This window comes from Triticum dicoccoides, chromosome 4B (assembly GCF_002162155.2).
Source record: "Triticum dicoccoides isolate Atlit2015 ecotype Zavitan chromosome 4B, WEW_v2.0, whole genome shotgun sequence".
NCBI lineage: Eukaryota > Viridiplantae > Streptophyta > Magnoliopsida > Poales > Poaceae > Triticum > Triticum dicoccoides.
Window position 1 is genome coordinate 134,050,934 of NC_041387.1, and position 10,659 is coordinate 134,061,592.

Here is a 10,659-nt window from a genome sequence, read left to right on the forward strand (position 1 = left end):
ACATAGGGTTTTGCTTGCACATATAATTCATACTGACTTTAAATGCATACTATTTTATCTTCTCTTGCCACGCACGAGCATATGTGCTAGTACAGAATAACGATAATTGTTTATTTTGTCATTTGCAATTGTTCACCACAGTTTCCCGTAGCAACGCAGGGGCGCGTAGCTGGCTAGTTAGAATATACTCCCTCCGTTCAAAAATAGATGACTCAACTTTGTACTAACTTTGTAAAGTTAGTACAAAGTTGAGTCATCTATTTTGAAACGGAGGGAGTACAAACTATCATCCACAAAAAAGAAAGAATAAACAAACTGCATTATCCGGGAAAATCTCCTTTATTAAGGGGATTTTACATATAAAAGCGCTGCCTTATGACAGGAAATAACTGTCGAAGACACTGATTAACACAGACTGGGTCATGAATCATAAAGGGAATTTAACTACTACTATTACTAAGCTACTATACTTGCCACCGGACAATCTAACGGCTTGCAGTCCTCAGCCCGCGCCAAGATCCGTGCGCCAAAACTGAGCTAAACCATCGCTATGAGCATCCACTGGGCACAGCGACTGAGTTCGATCGCCTCCTTTACTGGCGCTTGTCATGCTTCTTGTCGTCGCCGGCAGGGAGGACGTCCACAAGGAAGGGCTGCTTGCAGTTGATGCAGATGGGGTACTCCTCCTTGGTCACCATGCAGTACAAGAGGCACCGCTCGCACGCTCCGATCACCATAGGCGACGGCTCCCAGCCGGCATGGCTATCATCCGACGACACACACGAGCTAGGCGATGACGAGCCGTTGCTGTAGTCGTCGTCATCTTCAACATGACCGCCGTCCACCTCCATCCTCTCCGCTGCGGCCAGGGGCGGCGGAGGCGATTGGTTCAGGCTGAGCTCCAGCCCCCCGTTCGTCCCGCCATTGTTGCCGCTGCTCATGGCTCGCCACCTCGATCGCACTCTGGACACGGACATGATGCAATCAGCAGATATCAACAGATCAAATAGTATCGTATATGGAGAAGAATTTGCAAGGGGAACACAAACGATAAAAGATAGTAATTGATGGATGTGAAAACCTGAATGGTGGGACGATGGGCAGGGAAGGAGTGTGATTTGGCTGTGAGGGCTCTGAAGGGCTTCATATAGGGAGGTGGAGGAAGGAGAGGTCCATGCGTTTTTTTTTCTCCAGAGTATTGATGCGAAATCAAACAAATTTGAAGTCTCTCTTCGTCAATGCCCACTCTCTGCGATCATGCAGCATACATGTGGTTCTTGGCTGGAAGTTCATCAATCAATTAACTGAGCTTTAAGAGCTATAGATGTGCTCTAATAACATCGTTTTTATTACGGAAGCAGGTCTATGGAGGCAACTTTATTTCACCGAAAATTCAGTCATTCCAGTACAAAATATTTCAGTCATTTCAGTGGTACCACACCAATTTCAGTCGGAAATTCGGAAAGAACAAAATTACTCTCACCGGAATTACAATACTCAACTGTGTAGCACCGCCGTGCCTGTGCTGAAGAAGCGGCATCCAACTCGGTAACTCACCCGACAAAATCTGCTGGAAGTGGACTGCGAGTGGTGCTTACTGTTGGAAATATGAGCAATTTACCGAATGATTTTATTAACAGAAATACTAGATAAAACATGACTAGTATAGCAGTGATAAAACAAGTCATGCGATTTGACAAAGTGAAGGTAAATAACATCTGCATATATGAGCTAGAAATGATCATCTCTTGAGCAGACAGTAGATCAAGATGCATATATGAGGTAGATCCTAACATGTGTAGGGTAAACACTAGAAGAAAGAACTGTGGTAGGACCTCTAACAGGAAAAACAAGAACACGTACTGGACAACAGCTGGAGCAGAGGCACTGGACTTGGGGTCGGTGTCCTCCATGTCGTCGAGGAGGTTGTCGACGTCGGGGAAGTAGTCGTCGTCGGGGAAGTAGTCGTCGGAGTCCGGGGCGTCCGTGACGAAGAAGTCAGTAGTCGCGCAGAGCGCTCCCCAAAAACCTTATCACCCTTCTCCCGTACAAGACTCAAAGAGGTGCGGTTTCGGAGGCCTACTGTCCTGACTCGCGGTGCACGCCGCAAGCCGGGATGAGGAAGACAACGGCAGCGCAGAGATTGGAACCGGTGGCGAGAGGAAGGAGAAGTTCTGGCGCGTCTCTCTGAGAGAAGCGACCTCCCTTTTATAGGCGCAAGAGAAGGAGGCGAGAGGGCAGCGACGGAAGGTGAAACAAAGAGATGAAGACGAAGCGAACAGCCAGCAGCCGAAGGGCTGCACCGTCCGCATTCAACCCGCAACCCGCGACGCGTCGTGACGAGGCGTGGCGTGGCGAGGCGGGCGGCGGAGGAGGAGCGCGTGTGGATGTCCCTCTTGTTCTCATGCTCATACAAGTGGGGAAGGAGCCTCCCTTATAAAGAGGTCCAACTCCCTCTAAACTAGCAATGTGGGACTAAATTTTAGTTCCACCTCTTGCCTTGCACGAATGGGCTGCGTGGGCCTCTAGAATTTATTAGGAATTTCTAAAACTGCTATTGGGCTAGGCCCAAATAGACAAAAATTCCAGCAATCCCCCACTAGATCCCAGAGGCACACAATATTTGCCTTTGGTTCCAAAACACTGTTTTATATACCGGTACTGCAGTGGCGACTGTTAAGTTGAACTTCCACCTAGAACCCTATGTTACACTAGTAAGCAACTTAAACAGTGGACTGGGCCTTGAACTGCAAGTTTTCGGCGAATCTAGCTTCACATAAAGCCTTGACCGATACGTGGCTACCGTGGGTCTTCCCCGCGGGTGGAGCTTATGCGTCATACTCCGAGACCTTTCATGAGTTTACTAGAGAGAACCCTACTCTCATAGATTACGACGTTTAACGATCAGAATCATATAGGTGCGTTCTTCAAAAGATGTTCTGCAGGACAACATCTCTGCTTCAAAGAGCCACTTAGAATACATTAAGATATACATCAACCTGCCATGCAGATTAGGAGAGTATTGCATCTTTATGGAGTGGTATTTTAACAGTAAGGGTACTCTCCTCCCAGTTGACCAACAACTTGTCTTTCACATCTAATTCACGGGATCTCCGATCACAAAGAATAGGTTACCACTGTGAACAAATCATATTGTGGGTCTCATACCCATCTCCCTCGATGCATTATCTATCACATTGCATGATAAACCCTTAGTGAAAGGATCTGCCAGATATTTAGACGTTTGGATATAATCCAATGCAATAACTCCGGAGTTTCTCATTTTTCTGACAGACTTTAACCTTCTCTGAACGTGTCTTGATGACTTCATGTTATCCTTAGAGTTGTTCACTTTCGTGATCACGGTTTGATTGTTGCAGTTCATAAGGATACCCGGTACAGGTTTCTCAACAACCGGCAAGTCATTCAAGAGCCGGCGAAGCCAATCTGCTTCGACCGTAGCTGTATCTAGTGCCGTGAGTTCTGCTTCCATTGTTGACCTCATTAAGATGGTTTGCTTGCAAGACTTCCAAGAAACAGCGCCACCTCCATGAGTGAATACATATCCGCTCGTGGCCTTTATCTCATCAGCATCTGAGATCCAGTTTGAGTCACTATACCCTTCAAGCACCTTTGGGTGCCCAGTGTAGTGAATTCCATAATTCGCAGTGCCTTTCAAATAACGCAAAACTCTCTCTAGAGCTTTCCAATGCACATCTCCTGGTTTTGAAACAAACAGACTCAGTTTGCTAACAACAAAAGAGATGTCAGGTCTTGTAGCACTGGCTAAGTACATAAGCGAGCCAATAATCTGAGAATACTTCAATTGATCTCTAGCAATTCTTCAATTCTTTCGAAGCAGCACGCTAGCATCATATGGTGTTGGAGAGGGCTTGCAGTCACTATAGCCAAAGCGACTCAAGATCTTTTCCACGTAGTGAGATTGAAGCAATGTAATCCCACCATCATCATCTCTCAACAACTTGATGTTCAGAATGACATCAACCACTCCTAAATCCTTCATCTCGAAACAGCGAGATAGGAAATCCTTAACCTCCTTAATAACATTCAGATTTGTTCCGAAAATTAGTATGTCATCAATATACAAGCAAAGTATAACTCCCTCGCCCCCACCATGGCGATAGTAGACACATTTGTCAGCTTCATTCACAACAAAGCCTGCAGCTGTTAAAGTTCTTTCGAACTTCTCATGCCACTGTTTGGGTGCTTGCTTGAGTCCATACAAAGACTTCAGCAACTTGCACACTTTCCCTTCTTGACCATCTATTACAAACCCATATGGGTCTTCCATATAAATTTCCTCATCCAACTCTCCATTTAGGAAAGCAGTCTTAACATCCATTTGATGAACAAGAAGACCATGAGAGGCAGCTAGTGAAAGTAGAACTCGAATAGTGGTCAGTCGAGCCACAGGTGAGTAAGTATCAAATAAATCTTCACCTACCTTTTGGGTATGACCCTTAGCCACGAGCCGAGCCTTGTACTTTTCAATAGTACCATCAGGCCTAAGCTTCTTCTTGAATATCCATTTGCATCCTATAGGTTTGCACCCATAAGGACGATCAGTTATCTCCCAAGTTTTATTCGCCAAGATGGAATCCATCTCACTACGAACTGCTTCCTTCCAGTAGTCAGCATCTTCAGATTCATAGGCCTCTGAAATAGAACTGGGAGTGTCATCTATGAGATACACAAGAAAATCATCACCAAAAGACTTTGCAGTCCTCTGTCTCTTGCTCCTAGTAGGAAGTTTATTGTTCTCCTCCACAGGACTCTCAAAGTGTTCCATCGAAATGGCAGGTTCAGTAATTTTAACTGGTTCCTGATTCGATGAACTTGGCATCTCCTGATTAGATGAGGTAGCCATATCCTTCATGAGAAAGATATCTTCAAAGAAAGTCGCATCATTCGACTCCATGATCATACCGACATGCATGTCAGGTATCTCAGATTTTACAACCAAGAATCTATAACCAATGCTATGAAAAGCATATCCCAGGAAAACACAATCCATAGTTTTTGGTCCTAGCTTCCGCTTTTTTGGAATTGGTACATTAACTTTCGCCAAACAACCCCATGTTTGCAGATAAGAGAGTTTTAACCTTTTCTTCTCCCATTCCTCGAATGGAGTTATCTCTTTGTTCTTTGTGGGGACTCGATTTGGGACATGACTGTTGGGTTTCGTAGTAATTTCAAAAATTTTCCTACGCGCACACAGGATCATGTGATGCATAGCAACGAGAGGAGAGTGTTGTCTACGTACCCAACGCAGACCGACTGCGGAAGCAATGACACGACGTAGAGGAAGTAGTCGTACGTCTTCACGATCCAACCGATCAAGCACCGAAACTACGGCACCTCCGAGTTCGAGCACACGTTCAGCTCGATGACGATCCCCGGACTCCGATCCAGCAAAGTGTCGGGGAAGAGTTTCGTCAGCACGACGGCGTGGTGACGATCTTGATGAACTACAGCAGCAGGGCTTCACCTAAACTCCGCTACAGTATTATCGAGGAATATGGTGGCAGGGGGCACCGCACACGGCTAAGGAATCGATCACGTGGATCAACTTGTGTCAACTTGTGTGTTTAGAGGTGCCCCTGCCTCCGTATATAAAGGAGGAGAGGAGGGGAGGCTGGCCGGCCAAAGAGGGAGGCGCAGGAGAGTCCTACTCCCTCTGGGAGTAGGATTCCTCCCCCCAATCCTAGTCCAACTAGGATTCCTCGGAGGGGAAGGGAGAGAGGGGGGCCGGCCACCTTCTCCTAGTCCTAATAGGACTAGGGGAGGGGAAAGAGGCGCAGCCACCTTGGGCTGCCCCTTACTCCTTTCCACTAAGGCCCATGATGGCCCATATGGCTCCCGGGGGGTTCCGGTAACCTCCCGGTAACCCGGTAAAATCCTGATTTCACCCGGAACACTTCCGATGTCCAAACATAGGCTTCCAATATATCAATCTTTACGTCTCGACCATTTCGAGACTCCTCGTCATGTCCGTGATCACATCCGGGACTCCGAACAACCTTCGGTACATCAAAATGCATAAACTCATAATATAACTGTCATCGTAACCTTAAGCGTGCGGACCCTACGGGTTCGAGAACAATGTAGACATGACCGAGACATGTCTCTGGTCAATAACCAATAGCGGGACCTGGATGCCCATATTGGCTCCTACATATTCTACGAAGATCTTTATCGGTCAGACCGCATAACAACATACGTTGTTCCCTTTGTCATCGGTATGTTACTTGCCCGAGATTCGATCGTCGGTATCCAATACCTAGTTCAATCTCGTTAACGGCAAGTCTCTTTACTCGTTCCGTAATACATCATCTCTAACATATTAGTTGTAATGCTTGCAAGGCTTATGTGATGTGTATTACCGAGAGGGCCCAGAGATACCTCTCCGACAATCGGAGTGACAAATCCTAATCTCGAAATACGCCAACCCAACATCGACCATTGGAGACACCTGTAGTACTCCTTTATAATCACCCATTTACGTTGTGACGTTTGGTAGTACCCAAAGTGTTCCTCCGGTAAACGGGAGTTGCATAATCTCATAGTCGTAGGAACATGTATAAGTCATGAAGAAAGCAATAGCAACATACTAAACGATCAGGTGCTAAGCTAATGGAATGGGTCATGTCAATCAGATCATTCTACTAATGATGTGACCTCGTTAATCAAATAACAACTCATTGTTCATGGTTAGGAAACATAACCATCCTTGATTAACGAGCTAGTCAAGTAGAGGCATACTAGTGACACTCTGTTTGTCTATGTATTCACACATGTATTATGTTTCCGGAAAATACAATTCTAGCATGAATAATAAACATTTATCATGATTATAAGGAAATAAATAATAACTTTATTATTGCCTCTAGGGCATATTTCCTTCAGTCTCCCACTTGCACTAGAGTCAATAATCTAGATTACACTGTAATGAATCTAACACCCATGGAGCTTTGGTGCTGATCATGTTTTGCTCGTGGAAGAGGCTTAGTCAATGGGTCTGCAATATTCAGATCCGTATGTATCTTGCAAATCTCTATGTCTCCCACCTGGACTAGATCCCGGATGGAGTTGAAGCGTCTCTTGATGTGTTTGGTCCTTTTGTGAAATCTGGATTCCTTTGCCAAGGCAATTGCACCATTATTGTCACAAAAGATTTTCATTGGACCCGATGCACTAGGTATGACACCTAGATCGGATATGAACTCCTTCATCCAGACTCCTTCATTTGCTGCTTCCGAAGCAGCTATGTATTCCGCTTCACATGTAGATCCCGCTACGACGCTTTGTTTAGAACTGCACCAACTGACAGCTCCACCGTTTAATGTAAACACGTATCCGGTTTGCGATTTAGAATCGTCCGGATCAGTGTCAAAGCTTGCATCAACGTAACCTTTTACGATGAGCTCTTTGTCACTTCCATATACGAGAAACATATCCTTAGTCCTTTTCAGGTATTTCAGGATGTTCTTGACCGCTGTCCAGTGATCCATTCCTGGATTACTTTGGTACCTCCCTGCTAAACTTATAGCAAGGCACACATCAGGTCTGGTACACAGCATTGCATACATGATAGAGCCTATGGCTGATGCATAGGGAACATATTTCATATTCTCTCTATCTTCTGCAGTGGTCTGGCATTGAGTCTTACTCAATTTCACACCTTGTAACACAGGCAAGAACCCTTTCTTTGCTTGATCCATTTTGAATTTCTTCAAAATTTTGTCAAGGTATGTGCTTTGTGAAAGTCCAATTAAGCGTCTTGATCTATCTCTATAGATCTTAATGCCTAATATGTAAGCAGCTTCACCGAGGTCTTTCATTGAAAAACTTTTATTCAAGTATCCCTTTATGCTATCCAGAAATTCTATATCATTTCCAATCAGTAATATGTCATCCACATATAATATCAGAAATGCTACAGAGCTCCCACTCACTTTCTTGTAAATACAGGCTTCTCCAAAAGTCTGTATAAAACCAAATGCTTTGATCACACTATCAAAACGTTTATTCCAACTCCGAGAGGCTTGCACCAGTCCATAAATGGATCTCTGGAGCTTGCACACTTTGTTAGCTCCCTTTGGATCGACAAAACCTTCTGGTTGCATCATATACAACTCTTCTTCCAGGAATCCATTCAGGAATGCAGTTTTGACATCCATTTGCCAAATTTCATAATCATAAAATGCGGCAATTGCTAACATGATTCGGACGGACTTAAGCATCGCTACGGGTGAGAAGGTCTCATCGTAGTCAATTCCTTGAACTTGCCGAAAACCTTTTGCGACAAGTCGAGCTTTGTAGACAGTAACATTACCATCAGCGTCAGTCTTCTTCTTAAAGATCCATTTATTCTCAATCGCTTGCCGATCATCGGGAAAGTCAACCAAAGTCCATACTTTGTTCTCATACATGGATCCCATCTCAGATTTCATGGCTTCTAGCCACTTTGCGGAATCTGGGCTCACCATCGCTTCTTCATAGTTCGTAGGTTCATCATGATCTAGTAGCATGACCTCCAGAGCAGGATTACCGTACCACTCTGGTGCGGATCTTACTCTGGTTGATCTACGAAGTTCAGTAGTATCTTGATCTGAAGTTTCATGATCATTATCATTGGCTTCCTCACTAACTGGTGTAGGTGTCACTGAAACAGTTTTCTGTGATGAACTACTTTCCAGTAAGGGAGCAGGTACAGTTACCTCGTCAAGTTCTACTTTCCTCCCACTCACTTCTTTCGAGAGAAACTCCTTCTCTAGAAATGATCCATTCTTAGCAACAAATGTTTTGCCTTCGGATCTGTGATAGAAGGTGTACCCAACAGTTTCCTTTGGGTATCCTATGAATACACATTTCTCCGATTTGGGTTCGAGCTTATCAGGTTGAAGCTTTTTCACATAAGCATCGCAGCCCCAAACTTTAAGAAACGACAACTTTGGTTTCTTGCCAAACCATAGTTCATAAGGCGTCGTCTCAACGGATTTTGATGGTGCCCTATTTAACGTGAATGCGGCCGTCTCTAAAGCATATCCCCAAAATGATAGCGGTAAATCTGTAAGAGACATCATAGATCGCACCATATCTAGTAAAGTACGATTACGACGTTCGGACACACCATTACGCTGTGGTGTTCCGGGGGGCGTGAGTTGCGAAACTATTCCACAGTTTTTCAAATGTACATCAAACTCGTAACTCAAATATTCTCCTCCACGATCAGATCGTAGAAACTTTATTTTCTTGTTACGATGATTTTCAACTTCACTCTGAAATTCTTTGAACTTTTCAAATGTTTCAGACTTATGCTTCATTAAGTAGATATATCCATATCTGCTCAAATCATCTGTGAAGGTGAGAAAATAACGATATCCGCCACGAGCCTCAATATTCATCGGACCACATACATCGGTATGTATGATTTCCAACAAATCTGTTGCTCTCTCCATAGTACCGGAGAACGGTGTTTTAGTCATCTTGCCCATGAGGCACGGTTCGCAAGTACCAAGTGATTCATAATCAAGTGGTTCCAAAAGTCCATTAGTATGGAGTTTCTTCATGCGTTTTACACCGATATGACCTAAACGACAGTGCCACAAATAAGTTGCACTTTCATTATCAACTCTGTATCTTTCGGTTTCAACATTATGAATATGTGTATTACTACTATCGAGATTTAGTAAGAATAGACCACTCTTCAAGGGTGCATGACCATAAAAGATATTACTCATATAAATAGAACAACCATTATTCTCTGATTTAAATGAATAACCGTCTCGCATTAAACAAGATCCAGATATAATGTTCATGCTCAACGCTGGCACCAAATAACAATTATTTAGGTCTAATATTAATCCCGAAGGTAGATGTAGAGGTAGCGTGCCGACCGCGATCACATCGACTTTGGAACCGTTTCCCACGCGCATCGTCACCTCGTCCTTTGCCAGTGCCCGCTTATTCTGTAGTCCCTGTTTCGAGTTGCAAATATTAGCAACAGAACCAGTATCAAATACCCAGGTGCTACTGCGAGCATTGGTAAGGTACACATCAATAACATGTATATCACATATACCTTTGTTCACCTTGCCATCCTTCTTATCTGCCAAATACTTGGGGCAGTTCCGCTTCCAGTGACCAGTCTGCTTGCAGTAGAAGCACTCAGTTTCAGGCTTAGGTCTAGACTTGGGTTTCTTCTCTTGAGCAGCAACTTGCTTGCCGTTCTTTTTGAAGTTCCCCTTTTTCTTCCCTTTGCCCTTTTTCTTGAAACTAGTGGTCTTGTTAACCATCAACACTTGATGCTCCTTCTTGATTTCTACCTCCGCAGCTTTCAGCATTGCGAAGAGCTCGGGAATAGTCTTGTTCATCCCTTGCATATTATAGTTCATCACGAAGCTCTTGTAGCTTGGTGGCAGTGATTGGAGAATTCTGTCAATGATGCAATCATCCGGAAGATTAACTCCCAATTGAATCAAGTGATTATTATACCCAGACATTTTGAGTATATGCTCACTGACAGAACTGTTCTCCTCCATCTTGCAGCTATAGAACTTATTGGAGACTTCATATGTCTCAATTCGGGCATTTGCTTGAAATATTAACTTCAACTCCTGGAACATCTCATATGCT

General features: G+C 44.2%; 1 protein-coding gene across 1 annotated transcript; it reads right to left on the reverse strand.

Moving 5' to 3' along the window:
* Nucleotides 1-332: 332 nt before the first annotated feature.
* On the reverse strand, nucleotides 333-1,103 carry LOC119293466. The gene is made up of 2 exons (XM_037571943.1): nucleotides 1,082-1,103; nucleotides 333-963 (listed from the first exon to the last, which is right to left on the reverse strand). The coding sequence occupies exon 2, from the start codon at nucleotides 939-941 to the stop codon at nucleotides 594-596; it is 348 nt and encodes a 115-aa protein (XP_037427840.1). The 5' UTR covers nucleotides 942-963; nucleotides 1,082-1,103; the 3' UTR covers nucleotides 333-593.
* Nucleotides 1,104-10,659: the final 9,556 nt, after the last annotated feature.